Source organism: Penicillium argentinense, assembly GCF_028826775.1.
Source record: "Penicillium argentinense strain IBT 30761 chromosome Unknown utg000005l_segment0_segment0, whole genome shotgun sequence".
NCBI classification, from domain to species: domain Eukaryota; kingdom Fungi; phylum Ascomycota; class Eurotiomycetes; order Eurotiales; family Aspergillaceae; genus Penicillium; species Penicillium argentinense.
The window spans coordinates 2,865,405-2,889,963 of record NW_026622664.1 but is presented as its reverse complement, the minus strand read 5'-3'; the positions used below and the strand labels follow the sequence as shown (position 1 = coordinate 2,889,963).

Below are 24,559 nucleotides of genomic sequence, written 5' to 3'. Positions count from 1 at the left end.
GTGGCACTCGCCCACATGGTCCACAACATCTGCCTCTCCGATATTGTCTCGCCCAGGGAGCATGGCTTCGTTTGTCGTACACGTCCCCGTTCAACACATGGGAACTCATCCACCATTTAGTACGTCTTCATTGATGCAATCTCGAAGACCCGCCTTGGGGTTCTACAAGAATAGAAGTCTGCCGGGGCTTTTTTGCAAGGGGCTACTTCTGCTTCGAGATCCACCGGTGACGACGTGAAAACGATGCGAGCACTCATGCAATGGAAACCACTCCATCTTGTGTTGAGCAGACCCTCATCCACTGTCGCACATGGCTTCATTGATGCGATCTCGAAGACCCTCCTTGGGGTTCTACAAGAATGGGAGTCTGCCGGGGCTTTTTGCAAGGGGCTACTTCTGCTTCGAGGTTACTACCAGTGACGACCTAAAAATGTTCGCGAAGCCTCATGGAATTGAGACCACTTCGCCTTCAGGCTCTTCACTTATCGCCGACCGTATGCCTCGTATGTCCATTCCGATATTCGCAAACCAGGACGAACTGAATACGAGGATTCATGCCATGAATGGGGCTCCATTAATCCATAACACTTTCCACCGTTTTCGCTTGTACGACAGAACCTTTTGTCTTCCACAAGATAAAGACAATTTCTCCATCGATGAAGATTACTCGGGTGTTCTTTGAGCTCCAACAACCATCTGACTCTATCCACCATTGAGTCCGTCCATCATCGGATTTTACCTCGTCCACATACTCTGTGTCCACCGCGGTTCATTCAATTCGTCTGCCAGGTATCGAAGACCCACCTGGGGTTCCATATTTGGAATGGGAGTCTGCCGGGGCTTTTTGCGAGGGGCTACTTCTGCTTCGAGATCTACAGGGGTGACATGAACAATAAGCGAGGATTCAGGACACCAATCCGTTGATGCACTGTCCCTCATTGCCATCTATTTCCTTCGTCTCTCGTCCGCTTACAGAACCGCGAGCAGATACGAACCCATGACATAAGGATTGTGCCACGAATATGGCTTAATTCATACAAGCTATTTCCACCACCACCACCATCATCATCTCTACGGACGATTTGCCCACAGCCGATACCGACAATTTGTTCGTCGCCAAGATTACTCCACTCTTCATTGGGCCTCCTCAACCATCGGACTCCATCTCGGAAATCACTTCCGTGCGCTATCCGTCCATCTACCACCGTCCATATCCTTCGTCTGCCGGATATCGAAGACCTGACTTGGGGTTCCAAATTTGGAATAGAAGTCTGCCGGGGCTTTTTGCAAGGGGCTACTTCTGCTTTGAGATCTGGCACAATTTCGAGGATGTGGACAGGACGTGAGAATCCACGCCATGAACACGGTTTCAATTATACATACCTTCGACACCTTCGATCATCGTCGTTCATACAGACAAATGGCTTATGGCCAAAAGATTTTCACTCGTTGCCGAGCTTTATCATTGAGCCCCTTCATTTACGACAAAAGAACACCAGATTGACATCAACCACCCGGATATGGTCAATTTTCAGAGCGTTTCTCGCCATCGGACTATGTCTATTTTCAAGCTCTGAGTCCACCACCACTTCATCCCTGATCAAATTCTGTTCACCACCGATCACCGTTCATCACGAACTTTCATTGTCCATACACTTTGTCTGCCGGATGTCGAAGACCCACTTGGGGTTCCAAATTTGGAATGGAAGTCTGCCGGGGCTTTTTGCAAGGGGCTACTTCTGCTTCGAGATCTGCCAGTGAGATAGAGTGTGGACATATCATGAGAAATCACGCCATGAACATGGTCTCGCTCATACATACCTTCACCCATCTTCGTTCATATGATCGACTGGCTTATGGCCAAAGACTATTCCACACACTGCTGAGCTTTATCTTTGAGCTCCGTCAACCACCACGAAAGAATCAATAACCAGACATCAACCGTCGGACATGATCAATTTTCGGACCCTGCCCATTATGGAGTAATTTTCATTTTCAGACTATGTCTGTTCTTAAGCTCCAGGCCCAACATCATTAAACTTCGTCCATGGTCAAATTCAAGCAGCCGCCAACTCGCTGTCTGCATCGGATGTTCGTCATCTGTACAATCTTCACCCACCACCGTCCATACACTTCGCCTCTCGGATGTCGAAGACCCGACTTGGGGTTCCAAATTTGGAATGGAAGTCTGCCGGGGCTCTTTGCAAGGGGCTACTTCTGCTTCGATTCGCCCGTGAGGTCCAAGTTGTGAATGGAGTATGAAAACCCAAGCCAAAATTATGGGGTTGCTCATACCTAATTCCCACCATCACCGTCCATACGGATGACTCTTTCATCGTCAAACATTACCACTTCATCAATTATCGAACTCAGTCAATTACTGAAACCTGTCCATCAGACTTTGTCTGCTATCGAGCACTATCATAGTGGAGCTCTGTTCACCAACTCATCGGCGCCGCCACCCACCACTGAACATTCTTCTTTCACATTCTGTCCATAACGATCCACACAACGCCTCCACAGATATCGAAGACCCAACTCGGGGTTCCAAATTTGGAATGGAAGTTTGCCGGGGCTTTTTGCAAGGGGCTACTTCTGCTTCGAGAATCGCCAGTGAGGCCCAAATTGTGGACGGCACATGAGACCCAAGCCAAAATCATGGTGTCGCTTCTACATATTTTCCACCGTCATCGTTCATACGGAAGACCTGTTCATCATCGGAAATTACCACCCATCAACCATCGGACAGTATCTACCAAAACCTGTCCATTAGGCTCTGATATCAAGCTTAATCATCGTCGAGCTCCGTCTACCACCAACTTCAATTATCGGACACGGTCAATTACCGAAATTTGTCGAACAGACTCCGTCATCGTCGAATTCTGTCCACTGCCAACTCATCGCCTACCATTAAACATTCTTCTTTCATACACACTCTGTCTATAACAGTCCACACAACTCGCCTCCACAGGTATCGAAGACTTGACTTGGGGTTCCAAATTGGAATGGAAGTTTGCCGGGGCTTTTTTGCAAGGGGCTACTTCTGCTTCGAAAACCGCCAGTGAGGTTGTGGACGGAACGCGGAGATACAGGCCATGCATTGATATGGTCTCGTTCATACGTACCTCCACCATCATTGTCCGTGCGGATGACTTGTTCATTTCACAAATCACACCTTTGAGTTCCATCCATCATTGAGCTCTCCCAATAATTGAGCATGACTATCAGGCTCTGTCCACTGCGAAGCCTTTTCCATCATCACACCTTTGTCTGTTTTCAATATCCACCACCGTCAAACTCACTTGTCGCCAAATTTTGACTACCACCAACTCATCGCCCACCGTTAAACATTCTTTTTCCCTACAATCTTTGTCGACAACTGTCCGCACACCTCGCCTCTCGGATACCGAAGACCCAACTTGGGGTTCCAAATTTGGAATGGAAATTTGCCGGGGCTTTTTGCAAGGGGCTATTTCTGCTTCGAAATCCGCAAGTCGGGCTGTGGACAGGACGTATACCTGGGCTTACTGCGACGCCGTTCAACCACGCAAACTTTCATCGCCAAGCCCTCGCGCTCTCATCCTTCATCAAAATTGCTATATTCACCAATGCTACCTCCTCATCGATCAATTCCACATCTACCTCCGACCAAACTGCCGCGCTGTCTTCTACCACCGAAGACCTCTCCATCAGGCCCTTGTCTACCTTCGGCCAGGCCATCGTGTCTCGATTCATTACTGATCAAGAACATTATTTACCACCATTCAAGCCATCGCGCGTTCTCCTTTCGTTGAAAAACATCTCGCGCATACAGCCTGTCTCCATTCTTAATAGAGCCTCTGCCCAATTCTTAACAGGCTTGCCTTCATGATCGAACAAGGCGTTATCTATTACCTTTCTTGCGCTCTATCCACCCTCGGGCGTCCACCACCATACATCCACCACCATCAAATGTTCACCACCGACCATCCATTGCCAAACATCCACCAAACCCAACAAAAGAACCTCATTACCAAACATCCACTATCAAAATTCTCTTCTTGCTGCTTTACTCATACTCCAATATGGCATTTTTGCCTGCAGTCCGAAGCCTTCGCTGCTCATCTTACCATCTGTCAAAATTAAAAACAAAAGAAAAAAAGAAAAACAAAGAAAAACAAAGAAAAACAAAGAAAAAAAAAGGAAAAAGGAAAAGGGAAAAGGGAAATAGAGGAAGACGAAGAAAAGGGGAGAAAACAACAAAAAAAAAAACAACACCACCACCACCACCACCATCACCACTATCCATTACCACTACCAGACTACATCTCGTCAGCCATGGGCACACAAAAGGTATTGTTGACTTGGCCCCCATCTGTCGGATTATTACTGACTCGGACCCAGCTCTTCTTCAAGTCTTTCAATCTTCCATACTCCCGTCCTCTTCAATGCGCCGTCTGCCTATATTCCCAGCACGGTCTTCCGACATGACCATCCATTTATCTACAACCGATCCTCGCATCACTTGTCCACGCCCCCAAACGGTTACAAAGAATTTCATCATTTGTCTTTGCTACGATCACCCTGGCCCTCAACAGCAGCTACGGAGACACCCATCGAATTAACTGATGAGGTCCGAAGTCGCAACATCAACCTACCATTGGAGTGTACATATCCTCTCCAGCAAGCTATTCAGCTGCAACCAGAACAGAATACGGCGTCTACGAACCAAATCGCTCGAGCCGCCCAGAACTCAGGCATCGTTGCAGGCCCTTTGAAATAGAATATGGCCTGCTCAGAATCAATACAAGGCGACATACGCAGCAAACCCTACCGCTACAATACAAAATCTATTCGACCCCATTAACCTCGGTGAAAGTTGGAAAGAAAATTTCTTTCAGTCCACTTAGTCGCTCGCTGGACTTGCCACGAGGAGACCTCCAGTGAGCGGAATGCTCCGCACAATAACTTGATGTACTCCGTCGCGATGAATGCTCCGTCACGTACCAATCTTTTCTTTCTTGGTTATACAACTGTTTCTCCGTGTATCTAACTTGCCAGTCGGATTCCAACTCGGGACAGACACGGCATATTTTCCTCCTCGCTGCTTGATTATACCAATACCGATTCTCTGGTCCACAATGTGTTCGCCAAGGGTCTTCAACGACGCCGGGAGTGAACCGACCCTGGATGTCAAGCTGGTCCACAGCTTCTGTCCCTACGACAACCTCTCAGACAGCCATCCACAGCCACGCAAGCAACCATTTCGCCACCGAAGTTGAGCACATCATCATTATCGGCACCGGAAGAGTTGGAAAGTTGTTTTACATGAAGACATGCCCTCCCTGAGGGGCAACCTCACTCATTCACTGTTTTGCAATGCAAATATCGCCAAGGGTGTCACTGGAAGCAATTTATGGGTTGATTATGTCAACGAAAGAGCTTGTGAATATTATGCGTCGCCTGACGCCGGCGCTCTAAAGACAGCTATCTTGCATGCGCAATTAGACGATCGTGTCACTTGAATTCTCAATTAATATTTTGATCTCTCAATTGTCCTTGTGGTCCCTTAGCAATTCGTAGCTACAAAGTAAATGACCCAGGTCATAGATTTTCCTTCTGATAAGGACCTTGATAGAACTTCTGTTTTGTCAAGACCCTCGATGATTCTGAGGACAACCGGTGAATTCCACGTGACCCCGATCCTTCTATATCTACACGTGACTAGTAATCCCTTTGTTTATCCACGTGACCATACTGTATTGCAGACCCAGAGGCCAGTCCGGAAACGAGGACACGGAGGGGAAGAAAGCCCATCCATAGTTTGTCATACGGATACCGTTATTCAAGTGTTCGATGATGCGACCATGTTTACTTGTAGTGTTGTTGGTGGAAGGTAACTAGATCACCCTGAAACCACAGAAGGGAAATTCGCAGGAACGCCATTTTGATCGTAGCTGCAGCACCCATGCCCTCTGATACATAATTTTGAGCCTGCCCTCCAATGATTCAGCTGCATGAACAAGCATCTGCAACCCCAGATCCACCAAGCAATCAGCACACAGAAACTTCCACATTCAGCTGATCCTCCGATCCCCACTTTGGACCAGCAGTCACCATCCACTCTTCAAGATCGACCTCAAACCTCGGGCTCTGCACTCAATCGTCTAATCCGACAATCATCCGATACAGCTGGAAGCCCATTCCAGCAACGGTCAGGGCATTCGGGATTGTGGTGTTGCGCAGGACTGCGACGGGTCCGCCGATTGCTCGAAATTGTTTTCTGCCCCGCGGCCCAGTTTAATCCCCACGAGACGCGATAAGCGTGTCGCGTCGCGAAATCGCATCGAGTCCGCCGTCGCAGTACGCATGCCCACGACCCCCGGCCATAGTATTCGAGTACAAGCTGACAATATACATGCAGATAATCTCGAGTGGGGATAATTCATCCCACAAACCACTGCTGCCACTGCCCTGCCAGGGCTGCGTCGCACTGTCGCCAACAACATCGTAGCAGCACCGATGGACACATCACAGGACTCGACCAGCCCTCTCCAACCCCAGCCACAGCCTCATTCCTCGCAGCAGAAGCATACAAAAACAGCGATGACCCGATCAACCCAACCAGTCCGGCGCCTCCTGATCTTCCAGGAAACGCGCAACCCACAAAACACCGCCGAAGTCGCCTACCTCCCCGTCAACAAACTGGGTCTGCCTATCTGCGGCAATGGCCCCGATCTCCCAAATATCCTGGAACTACCTCTGCGCGTTGTGAAGGCGTTCACGGAGATCTTCAATCAGCCAAAGTATAAGGGATGGTATGTATATTCTCCTTTCTTCTTTCATTGGTTATTCTCTGTCGCTAACCATGCCAATTATGTTAGGTCTGTCCTCTCTGCTGGTCCATACCACGATAAAGTCGAGGAAGGAAAATTCTACGCCGTTGTTCTCGAGCAGACGCAAGGCCATCAGGAGATGAGTTCTGGGACGTAGTGATTGACATGATTGCTTACTTTTCTTCGATTCCATTTCATTTTCTCCGTTTTCCCTAGCCCTTCAGGCTTGTACAGTGTATGTCTTTTTTATGTGGTAATGGGTGACACTTAGGTTGACTCTTGAAAGAATATGAGGTTAAATAAATACCCTGTCGATGTGGACAGAAAGACCCCACCGAGACCGGATTCATTTACAAGGCGCGCGACTCGCAACTGGCTTCATTCATCATCTATATTTTGTTTCTTTTCCGAAATAAACATCGGACATGGACAAGATGCCGACAGCTTTTTCACTCAGTCAATTTAGGTCTCGCCTTTCGCATACCGAACCTTCCACCAAAAGTCCAATTTGCGTTGCGACAGATCCTCAAATACTATCCACTCAGCCATCCGTCCGTGACTGAATCCCACCGGAGCACACTTTAATACCGAAGCCAAAAGAGCAGATCTTGAGGGTTGTCAAGGTCACTGGGTCCGGTGTTGGAATGTCGCTGGGTTTTGGGAAAAGCCTGGACCCTCATCCTGTTTTCGATAACCCGCTTCATAACCGTAGGGGTTATCGAGGTAATTAAGGTTATAGATTGCCCATTTGATATCCTTCAGATGCTCAATGATATCGAGGTTTAGGCGTCTAATGAAAGCAAGCTGCCCCGGTTCGGCTCTGGCGACAGCTTTTTGGTGTTGCTCGGAGATCCATGTCTCAAAGGATCGCACCCGCCAGTTTCTGGACACTTCACTGAAAATTGCCTGCAGTTTTTGTTCAGTGGCTGTGTAAATGTCAATAGTTTCAGTTGCTGGTGTCTCGCTCTGACGCAGTGTTTCATACCTCACGGTTGGCAGGGATGTTTAAGCCACTCCGACACACCGGTGGATTGGTTGGTTGTCTGCGGTCTCTGCCATTCTGATCGCCTGCTGAAGAGGGGCTGATGGTTCCAGTCGGCGGGACGTTTCCTGGTGGTGATTAGATCGGGTGGACAGCAGTTGGTAATAGTGGTTACGAACTGTTGACCTGTTGACATTCCAACTCTACGTACTCAGTATAAATACTCATGTCGCCTGTGTCGACAGTTTCAGCCTTATACTGAGACTGTGGGGTATTCTCAGGCATGGCGGGGCTTTTGGCTAAGTGATTATCATGGTGTTAGTGAGTCTGTGGCCGGAGAAGGGCGTGGTGGACTTTATGAAACCTTGCGGTAGATTTTATTGCAGTATGGTTTTAAAAGATGGATTAGGTGATAGTAGTTGTTGAGGAAGGGAGATTTTCAAATGATGAAAACCTAGCATATAAGCGTTTGCTGTAGAGTTGCATCTTCCAGGCTCGTTTGATAACTAAATAGTTGTTGCTCGGAGTGGGTTCCTGAGGATGACATCCTGGAGGCTGACTTCCATTCCTTCCCGACGTCCTCGTCCTAGACCGTGCAGCCCTTATACGTTCGTCTCTTCAGTGCCCGTTGACCTGCTTCCCTTCTGCTCAGTCCAAGCCAGCAGCCTGAGCATCGAGGCATTGGTCGGACTCTCTAGCGCCCGAGTGCAACCTACAGACTCTGAGTCGCTCTCGAGCAGTCTATATCCTCAAATGCAGACCGTCGGCGCGATAACCGGACAATACAGCCCGCGGCACCAAAAGCCCTCTCCTCTCGCCTCATGCTCTATTTATTCCAGACTATCTCAAGGAGACATACCGCTGTGAGATTAGAGTCACAAGGGAGTTTGAAGCAAAATGTTCCATCTCTCTATGTCCCTCTTCTCTTCGACAGTACTTTACGGTATGTAGCCTTCGCTTACCCACCCCTTGTCGTCACAAATCTGAATTAGCATATTTTCCACCTAGAAGAAATATGATGGATTCGATCAATATCTTCGCAAAAATGCGATCATAGAGTCATACCTTGTATGCTACCTCTCCGGTTTTCGCACTTGCGCATTCGGTTCGACGCCTGCCCTTGATAGTTTCCTTCACCAGGGCAAATACAAAACAGTTGTTTCGCCTTATGTCCACCATTGCAATGATGAGCAGATAATGACACTTGATATATTCCATTCTCTGGTGTTGCCTTCAACATCAATACGTTGCAATGAACTGTTGTCAACCTTCTCTATCAATGACGCTGTGGACATGACAGGATCATCAACGCACATTAATCATCCTGAGCTGGTAGCCACACCCATACTAGCTTGTCTCCTCATTACTGCTCTTCTGGCTGCACGCCATATCTCCTGCTCACTTCCTCCTCTACATGCGTCCACCTCTGGACCGGATCCTATCTATCCTGTTGTCCGTGAGACCTCGGAGTAATCAACATGTACTCCTCAAGTTGTATCACTCGCTCATTGCCCGAAATCGAGCACCTCCATCTCCCCACTTTCAACATCTCACTTTTATGACTCCCCGCCATCTCCAGCTACCCGACCTCAGCGGATAAAGGCCCATCTTTTCGTCATCAGCCTTCTCTTCGGCAACCACCCTCCACCTACCCCTCCGACCTACAGCCAGGATCATCTTCGGTGAACTACTCATTTCGGAACCAATGGAGATCCATGACAGAAAGAAAGAGGATTTTGGAACGTCATGGAACTTTAATTCAGGTCCACCTCTCTTCCACACTCGGAAGTGAAGATCTTTTGGCAAGATTCGAGCAAATGCGGAAGCCTCCGCCGACGCTATGAGCCATCGAGATTGAATGTTGCGTCTAGACGCATAACTCTCCAGGGTTGATACTAGTAAATAGAGGGAAGGACTCTGTCACCAACTCCACATGTGGACGGGGAGAGGCAGTGGTCAAGGACAAAGGCGACATACATTCATGCCGAAGCGCAGGCGTTCCACAGCTCGTTCTCAGCAAAAGGACACCCATCACTTTTCCCATTTCCGCGCGGATATCGCCGGGTTACGGACAAAAACGCCCCGTAAGTGGGCGGAGGAAACGCTTCTCGCTGTTCAGCTCGCAAATGTGTTAAAGGGGAATGTCATGGTTCGTCATGAGCGATGCATCTGCGGGGAAAGGGGCCTCAATTCAAAGCGACACACACGAAGAAATTGCGACCTTTCGTGGTCATATTCGGGAGCTTTCGCAGAAAGCTTTCGAGAAATGAAGATGGTAGAAAGCTGCCGACTGGCTGCCATAAACCAGTCTTTTCTGCGAGTCAATGACAGTCAAGCCCACAGGAAGGGCAGAAGAAGCCTGGCGATTCCGAGCTTCTCTACAGCAAAACAGAAACAAGGTCTGTTACAGGAGTCGCAGCGCGAAACGATATAGAGGCGTTTTACCGTGCATAGACGCCCGGCCAGGTCAATTGGCTCAGAGAACTCTCTGACTATTGCTGTATCCTCTAGATATTCCTTGTGTTGCACTCGTGGCCCCGAGATGGCCAACTGGAATGGATGAGCAGAAGTCATCGACTTTTTAGCTGGGGTGTGTGGGGCGAGTGATCGTCCTGGCCGCGACTGAGGCGGAAACAACTGTGGTCTCAATGGTGCCTCCCCTCCTGCGTTGAACGTCTGGTGGCACCGGATGAGGAGAAGGAAGATGTTATTCGGCTCGAATTCATGACAGTCCTGATTGGAATGATGAAATCCCGAATTGATGGGGACAAATCCTTTTCTTTTCCGCCCTTTAGCCGGGTTGCCAGAATTTATAAGGGGAATTTTGTTCATTTCTACAGGAGGCAAACCGGGTGAGATTTTGGGGCTTCTTGGAGATCGCAGTTCTCTGAGCGATCTTCTCCCCGGTTCGTCACAACAGGCCCAGCAACCGTCAAGACCCAATCCTATGCGATTATGGTATCCAACTTGTACGAGTGGCTCAAGGTTGCCAAACCACATGGCAAATCCAAAGCTGGCTCTTCAAGTCCAACAACAGACCTGGGACACCTTGGACCAATGCAGAAAAAACTGATGTGAAACCTACGCGAGCCACATCACTCCCAGTCGAAGCTAGCCTGAATCAGGAACACATTGATAGGACAACTACAACCAGATCCAGAAACCGCTTCCCCTACGCCTGAAGCTGGAAGGTCGTCCGAATGGAAATCATCAGAACGGGTCACTTCGACGCGCCCGGTTCGGCCCGAAGGCGACTTAGAACGGCGCAGCACTGAAGACGAGGAAGAAAATGGTACAGGACTTAACTGAGCGATGGGTTCTTCTTATTGGGCATCTGGTGGTAGCGGAAAACGCAACTTCGGGCCGAACTGTGAACCGTGCTATTGAAACCGCAATCAAATATCCCCCAGCCAAAGATGCACAGGACGAACTGCGCGCATGCCTTAGGCAGCTGAAGAAAAAGCTGGACGCAACGTAATTTTCCGACGATGAGGCGGGTACAACTGAGCCACTCAAAAAGAATAACGCTGTACTGGGTGAGCCCTTATGTCGAATGCGCCTGATTTTATGTGGTCTTATGTAAAGCATACTTTTACATGGATTCGTTTACATGGTTACAACGTTTCGGTAGTCGAGGGCGACGGTCTTCTTTGAAGTGGTTCAAGGTTGCTATACTGAGAGCACGGATCATGTGGCCAGAAAGATCTTTCATCAAGAGGTTTTGAATGAACTCAATATCGCATACGAAATCCACCCTATATTGAGAACCCTCTTCCTGTGAGGATATCCTCTGACCAGTGGGTATTTCTCGTCCATCTGTTCTTACCCGTGAACGCTAGAAAGAAGCGATGGCCTCCCGATTTCGATGCCGATGGAAATGAAAGCTCAACCAGACAGAATATTGGTAGATCCCTAACCGTTCCCTCGCGCGGAATACACTCTCTACCTATCCACCGTGGATACTATTTTCTATAAAGTCCGAAGAGAAGGGCGTTTGATCTCACTCCACAAAATGTAATTCTTCGACGTCCAGCCCCACAGAGTCTCAGTTTGGAGGTGAGCTAGCACAGCGACGCGAACTACTGGTTGGATGGCATTCAGTATCATCTACAATTGAGACGAAGTGTGCCGCACGTCCTAAGATCATGAACATCGATGCTTCTTTTCAAACGGAACGGGGAACAGGCCTACCACCTGGCGATGGAGGAACGTGGTGTCTAGGCATAACTTGAATTTTCTGTTTTCTGTTTTCTTTCCTCGGGGCGAGGGCGTTCCATTTTTATCAGGAGGCAATTGTTAGACAGAGTAGCTTAGTCAGACCTAATTTTATTGCCAGAGAGGAACTCTCCTACCACAGGCCTTGTTGCCCAAGTTTGACGCTACAGGCCTTGATCTGACGAACGTCCACTATTCGCAAAGGACGTCTCTGGTACTGTGAAACGAGGTCTACATGGAGCGGGGCTAGAAGCCCTCGAGATATGCCATACATAAACGAAAGGCTCAAAATACGCTCGATGACACGACTCGAGTCATTCTACATGTGACAGACCGGCGTGTGACAACACAGATTCAGAGGAGCAAGAAAGATGAATACTTCAACTGAGACTCCAGCAGGTAGCGGAAAAGCGTTCAAGCCGCTTGTCATTTCTAGAACAATTTTAGCGCGGCTTCCTAACCTCTACTTCCAGAGAAGGCTTCTTTTCGTAGTGTGCGAACCCAAGATGCATGTGCAAATCCAGTGGAAGATTCTCAGCCCCCGGTGTTTTTTCACTTTGAGGGGTGTGGCGCATTTGTGGGTCTCGCCGTGGACAGCGACCCCACGTCGCTGCTACTGGCTTGAAATTTCCTCGCGGTCACATCAACCTCTGGCTAGGGAGATTACCATATTGACTATCTCAAGCTCTGCTCTTTTCGATACGAGGATGCGAATTGGTAGTATAAAATCAAATTGCACATGCTTGAGGTTGCTCGGGAGCTGTGACGTGATCTGCATGCCCTTGCGGGAGGCCCGCCATCCGAGACGCGCTAGGCCCGGAACGGCAGGCTTCGAGAAGATCTGCAGGGGTATACTTCACTTGCATTCAAATCCGGGGGTATGGGTCACGGTTCATATGCTCTGGAATTGCTCATTCCGAGAAAGTAAAATGGATATAAAAGTAAATGAAAGTGATGTGAATCGAGTAGAATGGCTGCCTTCGCGTGCCGGCGTCGAGGGTGGTGCGGCGCCGGAGATGTGTTTGCAGGCACCTGCGGCACCTGCCATGTTGGTCAGCGTCGACACGCCCGCCTCGCGAGCATAACAACGCCGTCCTCCTCTCCCCTCCTCTCCCCTCCTCTCCCCTCCTTCAACGCTCTCAAGGTCCACATCCCACCCCGATTTCTCCACCAACCCCAGCCTTCTCAGAGCGCTTCCCTCCCCCTCTGGCATTAAAAATGCCTTCCGACGCTGGTTCCCGCGCCGAGGTATATCCCCCACTAACCCCCAGTCATTTGAAGCGCAACAAGCTAACCCCCACCAAGGTTCGTGGCTCTGACGCCACGCGTAACCTCTGGCTTTTCGTCTACGACCTGCAGGGCAGGGAGGACGTTTACGTCCTCATGAATGCTCCTGGCCTGCCCGTAGTCCCCGACTCGCCCTTCTACCGGGCCCTTGAAGACCTCTGGGCCGAACACGGCTCCAGCGATGCCCGTCCCACTGCGGGACTGATCCAGGCGGTCTCCGCCGACATCCACCACTCCCCCGGTCTGGCCGACTAGTATGATGTCCCTTACTCACTCTTCTTGATAAACAAGGACTGACCTGCCCTACAGCGCCGTCTTCCGCACCTGGCGGGACGAGGCCGCTGACCTGCAGTACGTGATGCTGCAGACTCGCGGCTGCAACGCCGACTGGGCCAACGACGGCAGTCGCACTCCGGTTAGTACAGGCAACAGGCCCGAGGACTATTATTACGACGTCTAACCTAGTTCAGTATGCGGGCAGTGACCGGACAGTCGGTCCCTGGGGTATTGCCTGGTATGATGAATGGCGACACAACCGTGACCGACGTGCCCGTGCCGCTGTATCCCCCCATCCCCCTTCATTTTCCGATTCCCCTGCCCCCTCCGTCTCTTCATCTGTCTCTTCCTTCGCTGCCCCTCCCGCTTCTGTTTCTTCGCGCACCGTCGCCTCCGGTGCTTCAGCTCCTGGTCCCTTCTATTAGGGGGCCGATATCTTTATGCGTCGCGGGTGCCAAGTGCACTTGGCCCCGGTTATCTTTATTTTATTTTATTTTATTTTTTGATTTGTAGTTTCGATTTTTAAAATTTACGGGAGGGGGCTTTCTTTTCCTCATTATTATGGCACATAGATTGTAAAGGATACCAAGAGTAAACGATATGAACGATGTAAGCATCAAGCAAGGCGGCGAATCCAGAAGCCCAAGCGAAGAAAGAACCCCAGAACACCCTTTTAAGTATAGGAAGACTACAAACGCACGTAAAAAGAGAGCATAAGGATACCAAAAACAGGATGAGCGCTTTCAGCGCCCATCTCCCTACTAATCTCTCAAGGAACCCATTTCTCATTCGAAAACGAAATTGCAAAGCGTTGGCGCAGCAATCCAATATTTCTCTCCTAAAAATGCAAGATACCAATGCCATGGGTCCCGAGATAAATAGATCAAATAGATCAAGCGTTTGACGACTGAAGATCGGTGCAATGGCATCGAGAGAATTTGAGCGAGTGGCGTCAATCAGGAGCTCGACGGCTGCAGCAACCCGGCGCAGTGACGAAGGTCGAAGGAGCGCGAGTCGGAGGGGTCGAAAACGGCGTGTGCGCGTTCCTCGAGGTAGAAGGCTGTGGCATGTGAGTGAGAAGCCAACCAAAGAAACAAGGGAAGGGGAGGACTTACGTGAGATTTGAATCGCGTCAAACCAGCGCATGGCATTCTCGTCGCTGCCCTCGACAGCCTTCAGCGTACCCTCGGGGCGGATAGTCGTCTTGGGAGGGAGACTGCGCATGCGGAGGAGCATGTGGAGGATATCCGCAAATCGTTCGGACTGGTTGTAGTAGTAGGGAGGACGCTTGTCGAGAGGCCACTGGAAAATGTTAGCAAGTGTGCGGAGCCCAGGGTATGGGTATCTACTTACGCGTTGTGAAAAGGTTTCACTGTCCCATGATCGGAAGAGCCAGCAGGTGCGCTCGACGCAGTTAAGCAGGATGACGGAGGCCAGAAAGGTCTCGAACCAGCCAGTCTTCTGGCGCTGGAGCAGTCGACGTTCAAGATCATTGATGACCGACTTGCTCAATTGCATGGCGCGCTTCTCCATGCCCGCTCGAAGTTGGCTGCAGAGCAGGTGATACGACTCAGGATCCGAGACCTCTTCGATCGGGAGACGGCCCTCGTCCGAAGGCTGCGAGAGGGAGTGCATTGACGTCGGCGGGAGAGTCGGGTTGCAGAAGGTCTTCCATGCGAGATCAGTGTCCACAAGAACATGGGTGGCGACCCACAACTCGACGGCGCGCTCCAGTAGAGTGTCCTTCTTGGACTGGCTTAGTTCGGAAGCCAGAGACAGAGTGGACTTCATGAAGAGAGACACCTCCCGCTCGATGAAGAAAGGAGCAGTCTTCTTGATGTACATCTCGAGCTTGCTAGGGACGTCGTCAGAGTCGCTATCCAGCAAGTAAATTTCCTGCGGGGGCCCTGAAAACTGGTCATCGCCGAGGCCCTGGAGCTGGGGGTCTAGGGCAGACACCGAGGCCCGATGTGCCTGGAGACCGCTGAAGGTCACGTATGTCATGCTCTCCTCGATGTGGGTCACTTCGATACGACCAGCGTAGTGCTCGAACTTGACTTGATTCTTGATCGCACTGGTGTCGTGATAGGCCAAAGTTGCATGCAGGTCTGAAATGACGAGTTAGTCTCTGAGCAAATGGGTAATCTTTGTTTATTCTTTTTTCAACACTTACTGGCATTGTAAAGTTCGAACTCTTCAGAAAGACGAGTCCGAATGCAGGGGTGCTTCCACAAACGTGCACTTTCTACACTAGCGCAGGTCGTGCAGGGAGTGTCACCAGAGCACTAGAAAATTTTTAGTAACGGCATCTGCAAAAGAGTATCAGGGATGGCGGGGTGAAAGGCGAAGGGGAACTTACAGGCTTCTTCAGCATGCGGCAGCGAATACAGGCACCACGCTTTCGCACTTCTTGGACTTCGCGACGTCGCTCGGCCGTGAAACGACCACGCACCTTGGGCTTGGTGGGCTTGGTTGAGTTCCCGAATTCATTGACAAACCCCTTGGCTTGCGAGTTGGGGTTCATTGCGATCGGACGCGGGTAAGATGCAGCACGCTGAGTTGCGGCAGTCAGAGAAGGATCGTGCTCCTGAAGACTTTCGAACAAGAGCTGATCGTGGGTGGACAGCTGGTTCCACTGGTTCATCTTGAGACCGTCGTCTCCGTCCATTGACGGCAATCCATGAGGGACCATCTCGTTCGCAGAGGCCGCGATCAAGGACAGGTTTTGGCGCGCATTCGAGGTTGAATCTGGGGTGAGCGAGTGGTCACCGAGAGGTGGTGACATCGAGTTGTGGTGTTCCGAGGTGTGACTTGGTAGAGCAGGAATCGTGGGGGTTCCCGAAGGTTGAGATGTTCCTAGGGTTGTCGGTTCAGTCCCCGTCCAGTAAAATGGATCGAGATGCCACATGGCTGGGTAAGGGCTCTGATACATACCCGCTGCATTAGATCCATCCCCCTCTTGCTTAATGTCCTCCTGCTGAGAGGCCGATCCCTGGAAATCGGCCTCTAGCGCCGGGTCAACCACGACAGTCTTGCCGCCCACGGTGACGGACTGAGTGTATTGAGGGCCGCGTTTTGAGGTATCCGAGGCGCCGACCTGGCGAGAGGCCTCTGCGAGCACATTCAGGCCGTCGAAATTAGGGCGATTGAAGGAGCCATCGGCCGACTTGCCTTTGCCCGGCGTACTGGGGTCTTTGTTCGCGTCGCTGTCAGTCAGATCCGGGAGTTCGTGGAGGCGGAGGAGCACGCGCTGGCGATCGCGGAGGGGAATCGCCTGGCACTTCTTTACCAGGTGGTTGGTCAGGCTATCGATGCGACCCTTGGGAAACTTCTCGCCACAGGCCTTGCAGGTATGTTGGTAACGGTTACTGGAGTCTTCCAGCTTTGGTCCTCGGATGAAGAACTCGAGGATGAGTTGGTTGGGCTTGCGTCCCATGATGGCGGTGGTGAGTGGATGGGGAGATCAGTGAGAAGAGAAGAGAAACTGTCGACGCGTCGAGTTAAGGCTGCTCGAGAGTCAGAATCAATTGTCCAAGTCACGCACGAGCGAGTCCACGATGGCTGCGGGTCAACACCGGCAGCGACACGCGATTCCCAGTGGCGCGCGACGGGAGAAAAATTCAGGAGGGGGGATACTCACCAGAGACCAGCGTGGCCGGTACCACGGCTGGAGCAGGAGCCAGATCAAAGAGAGCAGGATTCGTGAGGTGGACTCGCGATGGATGGGAATTATCTCGCGATGTGCGGCAAAACTGGGGGGCAGAGGGAGGGCGGTCTGGCAGTTGGCAGAGGCCGACGAAGACGGGAGTCTCACCGCACACAAGGCGGTGATGGGGGAAAAAGGCGGTGATGAGTCGACGAAAGGCGGTGTTGGCGGTGATGGCGGCGATGGAAGATGAGCTATGGCAGATCTGGCGAGGAGGGCGATGGAATGAGGATGGAGACGCCGCACGTCGAGGGGGGATGAGGATGGGTGAGGAGGGAAGTTGCAAAGTCTGCGAAATATGCAGCTTTTGTTCTCATTTGACTTTGGCCTTGGTCACCCTGTGCATTCCGACATCATTACTACTGTGTATACTGACTACTGGCCACGACCGAGCCATGCAGCCCGTTGCCTACCTATTCTCACATCCTAAGATTTAATTTTTACTTATTTCGCTTGATTTGAAAAACCTCGTGGACTTAGCAAGTTCGCTCCTCCGATCGCCGCCACGGCACCCCCAGCAACTCAAAGATCCGGCGCTCATCACCAGCTTCCAGTAAGCGGCCCGGGTTGGTCTTCACCTGGCCATTCCGAAGGACATCGGTGAACAGCCCTCGCTGGTTCAAACACATCTTCTTCTTTCGAGCCAGGAGGCGCATGCTCCGGTTAAAGATATCATTCCCCGTAAAATATAGCAACGCCGCGCCAATCTCAGGCCCCGGCACAAACAGCAGGTCGATACGTCGCCACAGATCAATCCCGGGCAGGCTGGACGCACCATGCCATTTGGAACCATCCTTGTTATGGCGAGGTGTAGCCAGTCCGGCCTTCAAAAAACCTTCTTCGAACAACTGGGGCACTACTACATTCATCACCAGTGATCGGATCGGCTCCAACGGAGCCCCCGGTTTAGTGATGAGGACGTCGATGTCGCCCGAATCCTTAGCCCCGCGGCGGTAAGAGCCTACAATGATCGCTTGCATATCCTTGTCGGCCGCCTGAACGACCCGCCGAACGATCGCCCCGTGAGCTTCCACCTCCTTGCGTGGAATGCGCTGCGCGAAGTCGTGGTAGCGCTCCACTCCGATGCGTTGGTTTGGCTTGAGCGTGGCTTTGTCGCGAAGATCGTCGAGAGACCGATAACCTTGTGCAACCCACTGAGTTGCTTGGGCAAGGCCAGCTCCATAGACACCCAGGAACAGCTGGATGACGCGATCCTCCGGGGAGGAGTTGGTATAATCCAGTCGACGAAGGTGATTTGTAACGACAATTTCCTCAATCTTGTCCGCCAGTCTTGATCCGATGCCGGATATAGCCAAGGCTTCACCTCGTGTCATGATCTTCTTGGCCTGGTTGCGCAAGGCATTGATCGCCCTACGATAAGCGAAGTCTCGCCAGTGGTCAGCTGTTTTTGTATAATATTCGAGCATTTCTTGCAAAACTTCGATCGTCCTCGCGTTCGGGTTATCGCGGCGTGCCTCGATCTTCTGCATGCAAGCAAAGCTTCGTGTCCAGGATTCAGCTGCCTTAGGTTTCTCTGATAAAACCAAGCGTGCTTTCTTTTTTTGCCGGGCTGGGCTCCGGCGAGTCGGACCCATCATCAGGCTCGGCCGAAGAGTCTTCGTCTGGCGAATCGAGTGGCTGGTATAGATGTCAGTACCCTCTTCGAGCTTGCTACTAAGGCAAGCGATAACACTAACCAAATGACGAGCCGCCTTGCTCTCATCAATGACATCGTCCAGCGCATCCCGCTCGCGGGGTTCGACGATCCCGGTATCAGCCCCGACATCTGTATTCTGGACCGCTTCAGAGGTGACTGCTTCCGAGATCGCAATTTCGACTGGGGCGCTCTCTTCGTTTTGACCCTGAGATGTCTCTGGCGACTTCTGGTGATCCTGTCTAGATGGTTTCAAGGGTAGTGGATCCGTCGTCTTTTGCTCAACAACGGGCGTAGGTTCGATGATGGTGGGTACCGGGGTTCCGTTAACTCGAAAGCGCGCCTGCAATGGGCTCAGAAGCGAGCGAAATCTGATGCATTCCGATGGGTAGGACTCGTTAACTAACGCAATGTCATCCTGCAATTGAGTTAGCAATGCACCGATAGCCCAGAGTAGATCTGACGAACAGGGAAAGACCGAAGTTTGAGGTAGTCTATGAGGTGCTGATACTGCAACCCTTTCTCGACAATCACATGGGTTATATGACTTCCCCATTGTCGAGTCCACTGAGCACCGTATTCCCGGGCACGCTGGATACGAAGACGTCGCGCAGGCGCAATATCGTCGTTGGGCACGAAGACTATAGCAGCTGTCAGCGGCAGGTTCGTAGCAGGGTTTTGAAGTAGGTGACTTACAGAACATAAGGTCTTTGAAGACTTGCTGTGCTTCAGGGATAGCATTAATTGCGTCAATCTTTCTCTTCTTCGCAGCTGGGCACCTGCCTGCAGTTCCAGGCATAGTTCCGGTCGTATGGGAGCGCTTTATGGGTAACACTTGCGGTTCATTCGATAACCTTCTTTGGCGATTCAGATGAGAGTTTCTCTGTTCTCCAGGTGCTTTGTTTGACGATAATGTCTGAGGATCGGTATTTGCTCGCGGCAAAGGTGTCCCAGGCTCAGGGCGAGACGGTCCAGGAAAGACAGTCTGATTTGAAATGTGTGTTGACGGCCGGGAAACTGTGAGGATTTGCTCGAACTCAGCATCCTCTTCATTCTGAGAGTCATCTGGGTTGTCAAGATGCTCAAGAGCGGCAAAAAAGCTTGCCTTGCTCGTAGAACGTGACCTCCCCATTGATCCTGCCATTCTGAAAGCGAGAGAAGTGCTATCCGGGTGTCCAGCCCACGAAAACGTCACTAGGCCATGGATGAAACATCTCGGTTGCCGAGGATAGTGAAGTGATCAGAAACTGAAAGGTTTTGGGTCCCCGTTACTGTGGTTTCCGGGCCACAACCGCGGGCGAGGCTTCCCACGGAGCGACGCGGGGCGCGAAAGTGTCACCAAGTCACGGGATTCTCGCCCATTCAACCCGATAGAGCGCCCAGAGTTATCCCAGTAGATACTTGTATTCAGCAAAAGGGAGCCCGTTGCTAGTGTTACGCCCAAGGGAAGTTTTCAACTCACTATTGGGTGAGCTTTTACAAGGCTAGGGTATTTTATTTTGGCAGCACTCCTTTTAAGGTCTGCAGCACAGGGGCAGATTTATTCAAGTACACTAAATGCCAGGGATATAATCATCCGCTAGACTTTTCATTACAAAGGCTAACGGAATCAACACATTCGCCCAAAACACCTGAAACCCATAGATCTACAGCGCTTCAAAAAAAGCAAAACCGTTGGACTAGACAGGGATCTTGAAATCCACTCCACATCATGTGACACATCATCTCCGAGGCTCACGAACCCAATTTGGCCAGCGCTCATCCGATCTCCAGCTTACCAGCCCACCATACACCCTCACTTCTCGCCCAAGATGTGGAGGCAATCTTTGTCCACCACACTGACTCCAGAGCTCCCGCTCCTCTCGACAGGACGCTGTCCTGGCTGCCAATTCCGCAGCACCGCGGCTCTCTCGCATCTCCGCGCGAACACCTCACTCCGCAGCTATGCGACCAAGAACAACGCCAAGAAACCAGTCAGCGCATCCAATAACGATGCTCCCACGATCTCGAAGCCCCCGCCCAGAGCCTCTGCTCCCTTGCGCCGCCAGGTCCAATTCCAACAAAACCAACCCGCAAAGCAGGCCGCGCAGCCCGGCGATGAAGAATTCACGCCGCCGACACTAGACCGTCCGATAGGCACCGCTGCCCCTCCGGAAGCAGGAGAGAACACAGGCGTGGACCATCGCTCTATCCGGCAACGTCGAGACGATTTTGTTGACTATGACAGACACCTTGCGCGGAGAAAGGAACTGTACGTTGCCAGCCCTCATCTCGAAAATGTGCAAGTCGAGGATAAAGAGCAGCAGCTAAAATATGATCCCTCTTTAGGACGAGACAAGTCGCCAAACCCTACTTCCGCGAATGGTCTAACCTCCGTTTCCAAGAAGGTAAAACCTTCAAGTCGAATCCGCGCCTCTTCCGAGCCGACAAAGCCCTATACTTCCCCAACATGCACGGCGTAACCCTCGCCTCGCCGAAAGATACGCAAGATACCACGCCCATCCTGGAAGGCAAGATCAGCGTCGTGAGCCTGTTCTCGAGTGTCTGGGCCGAAGGCCAGGTCAACTCCTTCACCGGACAACCATTGAACCCCAAGCTGGCAGAAATCCTGGCAGCTGGCGGACCCTTGGTCCAGAAGGTTGATATCAATGTGGAAGAAAATCGCATGAAGGCATGGCTTGTGAAGCGTTTCATGTGGCGTATGCGTCAAAAGTTGAATGAGGCGCAACACTCGCGATACTTCTTGGTGCAGAAGGGCTTTGGCGAGTTGTTGAAGGAGGCAATTGGCATGATGAACTCCAAGGTCGGATATGTCTACCTTGTTGATGATGCGTGCCGGATTCGTTGGGCGGGCAGTGGTCCTGCGGAGCCGGAGGAGTTGGAGACTCTCAATAACGGTCTGCAGAAGTTGATTGCGGAAAAGAAGGCCAGTGTCGAGGCTGAACGGGTGGCCCGTCTCTGAACACGACGAGCGCCGACAAACTACAATTGAGTTTGGATTTTCTGGACACGATATATGCTGCGATGCGGCTCCCCTCTCCATTGCATTTGTACATGTATAATAGAGAATGTGTATAATAGAACATGAACGCCATCACAGGCTTGGTGTGTATAAGAAGTATTATCGTCATTCCCGTCAAGCAGGAGGGAAAGGTTCCATAGACATAGCCGAACCCCAAAACGCCCTGTTGAATCAAGCAGATGAAACTCAAAAGTCGCTGGCTGCAACGGATATGAGGAGAAAGCAATGAAACGCACTGCAGAAGGGGAAAGTAATGAGAAAAGAAGAACGTTTACCTACCTGCCACTTAACGTACCTTGTAGAGAGAAAAGTAAAAGGCCCAGCCCTCTACCGGAAGTAAAGCAGCATCAAGAAGCAAAATCCGATGAAGCATCCTAGAATGATAGCATCACGTCTCTTCTTCGTCCCAATCTTTCCAATGAGATAGTTCATCCCAGGTACCTGGCTAGCAGCCCCGACAATACGACGATTGATACCAGCAAGAGTTTCACGCTGCATGCCGAAATTCTCGTTGATAGCATACGCTTGGCTGAGAACGCCGTCCATCATGCCATGGCTGTTTTCCACCCGCCCACGCTCTTCCAGCATGTAATCCGCCTCCTCGGCAGTAGGGTTGGAGGCGCGATAGGCGTCAATGTCGGAGCGGACATTGGAGAGAAGGTTGGCGCGATTGCGGGACTCGGCGATGGCAGATGTCAGGCGCCGGAGTTCACGGCGGTGGTCTTGCAGGATTTCGCGGTGCCGGGAGAGGTTGTTTTGTTTTAGGGCGGAGGAGGTGAGGGTTGCTTCGGAATCGAGGAGGCGGGTAAGTTGAGAGATGAGAGAATCACGCTGTATTTGTGTAAGCCTGTTGTACCTAGGGTATATCTCCGAGAAATGCGATGGGAGTGGGCAGGTGGTGGGCAGCAATGTACCTGTTCAAGGAGGTCTTTCAACTGCGACTCGACCCGCAGCTCCTCTTCTGTGGGATTTGGTGGAGGTTTGTTGAGAGAGGCAAATTGTGCGTAGGTGTTGAAGAGGTTCTCTGTCTGTTTGAAGAGCTGTCAGTCTGGCTGTCCGCGACGAGGACCGGGAGGTTTGATTCCCCGGCGAGATGCCTGTACCTGTGTCTCGAGCGAACGGGCTTGCTGCCGGAGCTGCGCCCATCCAGAGCCGGTGGATGTCATGGCGGGCAGATGTTGCGTGGAGAACGAGGTTGTGATCAACGACTCCGAGGCAATCGGCGCTGGTTCACCCCGGACATTCCACGCAGCCCGTCGACGTAAGTGCTGAGGGAGGCTAACCGAATACGGCAAGTCTAATGGTGCCTGACATTAATGCCTTATTGCCTTACTGCCTTATATTGCAGGCTGTAGAGCCACACAAACAGGCCCCATCACGTGCACGCTTAGTGCGGCCAACTCGCTTAGCCCTAGTCCCACAACCACAATTTGACCCTCGGACATCTTCAATTCTCAACGCCGACAACCAGCACATACAACAACGCCGCCACGATGGTATGTTCGCCCGCCACCGATACGATGGACTCTCGTACTGACGAAATAATTCATAGTCGTCCAAGGTCAAGGCTGGTCAGCTCTGGGGCAAGAACAAGGAGGAGCTCTCCCAGCAGCTCGAGGAGTTGAAGACCGAGCTTAACCAGCTCCGCGTCCAGAAGATCGCCAACGGTGCTTCTGCTAAGACTATGCGCATGTTCGTATTCGATTCCGATCCATTTCCATTTCTACACAGTCGATTTTGAGGGGAGAAACTGCGAGATACGGGGAGATGTGTGATTGTGCGATCGGGCGGCAACAAACACGAAAAAATTTAACACGACGACAATTCGACCGACGATGACAACCAAGCGCTCACCAATTGTAAAATCCGACATCGACGCCAACAATAATCACATTGCACATTTTCCACCGCATCCGCAGTTTTCCAGAAATCTCGAACAAATCCAAACCCACATCTGGCTCGATGAAAATACTAACGTACCCGATCACAGCCACGATGTCCGCAAGTCCATCGCCCGCGTGATGACCGTCATCAACGCCAACCAGCGCGCCCAGCTGCGTCTGTTCTATAAGAACAAGAAGTACCTGCCCCTCGACCTCCGCCCCAAGCTCACCCGCGAGCTGCGCCGCCGTCTCACCAAGCACGAGGCCACCCGCACCACTGAGCGCCAGCGCAAGCGCGCCATCCACTTCCCCCAGCGGAAGTACGCCGTCAAGGCGTAAGTTAGATGCATGTCGCATGTGCATGGTTGAGCTGGGAGTTTGCCCTTGGACTACATAAAAAATTCTCTTTTCTAAAAGGAAATCCGAGCGGCCGGGGTCGTTTTTTATCTTTTTTTGTGACAATCCAACAAAATGGGATTTGATTGTGTATCTTAGAAAGATGCAAATCGACTCTTTATGACATGACTTGATATTTTCCATTGGGTTTGGGAGTGCTGTTGTGCAATGTGTAGTCGATTGTGTAGTCGATTTCCCCACGCTTGATCCGTCTGCAAATATATTGCAGCAATGGCCTTGGAACAGCTACGTAGAATGTTGCCTCTCCGTAACCCCTCAATCGTTCGTCTGGACTGATTGTGATTGTGCTAAATCATCCTAAT

The 24,559-nt window shown here is 51.2% G+C and overlaps 9 protein-coding genes across 9 annotated transcripts; 5 read left to right on the top strand and 4 right to left on the bottom strand.

The window, feature by feature from the left end:
- Positions 1–6,501: 6,501 nt before the first annotated feature.
- Positions 6,502–6,972, top strand: N7532_005872 (uncharacterized protein; the record flags this gene model as incomplete). The annotated part of the gene is made up of 1 exon (XM_056618366.1): positions 6,502–6,972. One exon carries the CDS (start codon positions 6,502–6,504, stop codon positions 6,970–6,972), a length of 471 nt encoding a protein of 156 aa, XP_056474525.1.
- A 467-nt stretch (positions 6,973–7,439) lies between these two features.
- On the bottom strand, positions 7,440–8,082 carry N7532_005871 (uncharacterized protein; the record flags this gene model as incomplete). The annotated part of the gene is made up of 3 exons (XM_056618365.1): positions 7,440–7,741; positions 7,840–7,925; positions 8,009–8,082. 3 exons carry the CDS (start codon positions 8,080–8,082, stop codon positions 7,440–7,442), a joined length of 462 nt encoding a protein of 153 aa, XP_056474524.1.
- A 5,148-nt stretch (positions 8,083–13,230) lies between these two features.
- N7532_005870 (uncharacterized protein) lies at positions 13,231–14,000 on the top strand (the record flags this gene model as incomplete). The annotated part of the gene is made up of 3 exons (XM_056618364.1): positions 13,231–13,553; positions 13,609–13,714; positions 13,770–14,000. The coding sequence occupies 3 exons, from the start codon at positions 13,231–13,233 to the stop codon at positions 13,998–14,000; spliced, it is 660 nt and encodes a 219-aa protein (XP_056474523.1).
- A 531-nt stretch (positions 14,001–14,531) lies between these two features.
- N7532_005869 (uncharacterized protein) lies at positions 14,532–17,011 on the bottom strand (the record flags this gene model as incomplete). Its single annotated transcript, XM_056618363.1, has 5 exons — positions 14,532–14,635; positions 14,691–14,877; positions 14,929–15,683; positions 15,749–15,860; positions 15,935–17,011. 5 exons carry the CDS (start codon positions 17,009–17,011, stop codon positions 14,532–14,534), a joined length of 2,235 nt encoding a protein of 744 aa, XP_056474522.1.
- A 121-nt stretch (positions 17,012–17,132) lies between these two features.
- N7532_005868 (uncharacterized protein) lies at positions 17,133–17,474 on the top strand (the record flags this gene model as incomplete). Its single annotated transcript, XM_056618362.1, has 1 exon — positions 17,133–17,474. The coding sequence occupies one exon, from the start codon at positions 17,133–17,135 to the stop codon at positions 17,472–17,474; it is 342 nt and encodes a 113-aa protein (XP_056474521.1).
- Positions 17,475–17,757: 283 nt separating this feature from the next.
- N7532_005867 (DNA-directed DNA polymerase IV) lies at positions 17,758–20,067 on the bottom strand (the record flags this gene model as incomplete). Its single annotated transcript, XM_056618361.1, has 3 exons — positions 17,758–19,353; positions 19,404–19,576; positions 19,632–20,067. The coding sequence occupies 3 exons, from the start codon at positions 20,065–20,067 to the stop codon at positions 17,758–17,760; spliced, it is 2,205 nt and encodes a 734-aa protein (XP_056474520.1).
- Positions 20,068–20,746: 679 nt separating this feature from the next.
- On the top strand, positions 20,747–21,897 carry N7532_005866 (mitochondrial ATPase complex subunit ATP10; the record flags this gene model as incomplete). The annotated part of the gene is made up of 2 exons (XM_056618360.1): positions 20,747–21,186; positions 21,264–21,897. 2 exons carry the CDS (start codon positions 20,747–20,749, stop codon positions 21,895–21,897), a joined length of 1,074 nt encoding a protein of 357 aa, XP_056474519.1.
- A 387-nt stretch (positions 21,898–22,284) lies between these two features.
- On the bottom strand, positions 22,285–23,123 carry N7532_005865 (putative vesicle transport v-SNARE protein Gos1; the record flags this gene model as incomplete). The annotated part of the gene is made up of 3 exons (XM_056618359.1): positions 22,285–22,788; positions 22,872–22,985; positions 23,061–23,123. The coding sequence occupies 3 exons, from the start codon at positions 23,121–23,123 to the stop codon at positions 22,285–22,287; spliced, it is 681 nt and encodes a 226-aa protein (XP_056474518.1).
- A 249-nt stretch (positions 23,124–23,372) lies between these two features.
- N7532_005864 (60S ribosomal uL29 domain-containing protein) lies at positions 23,373–24,179 on the top strand (the record flags this gene model as incomplete). The annotated part of the gene is made up of 3 exons (XM_056618358.1): positions 23,373–23,453; positions 23,510–23,649; positions 23,948–24,179. Coding segments are annotated over 3 exons (453 nt in total), but the record flags the coding sequence as incomplete, so codon positions are not given.
- Between the last annotated feature and the right edge of the window lie 380 nt (positions 24,180–24,559).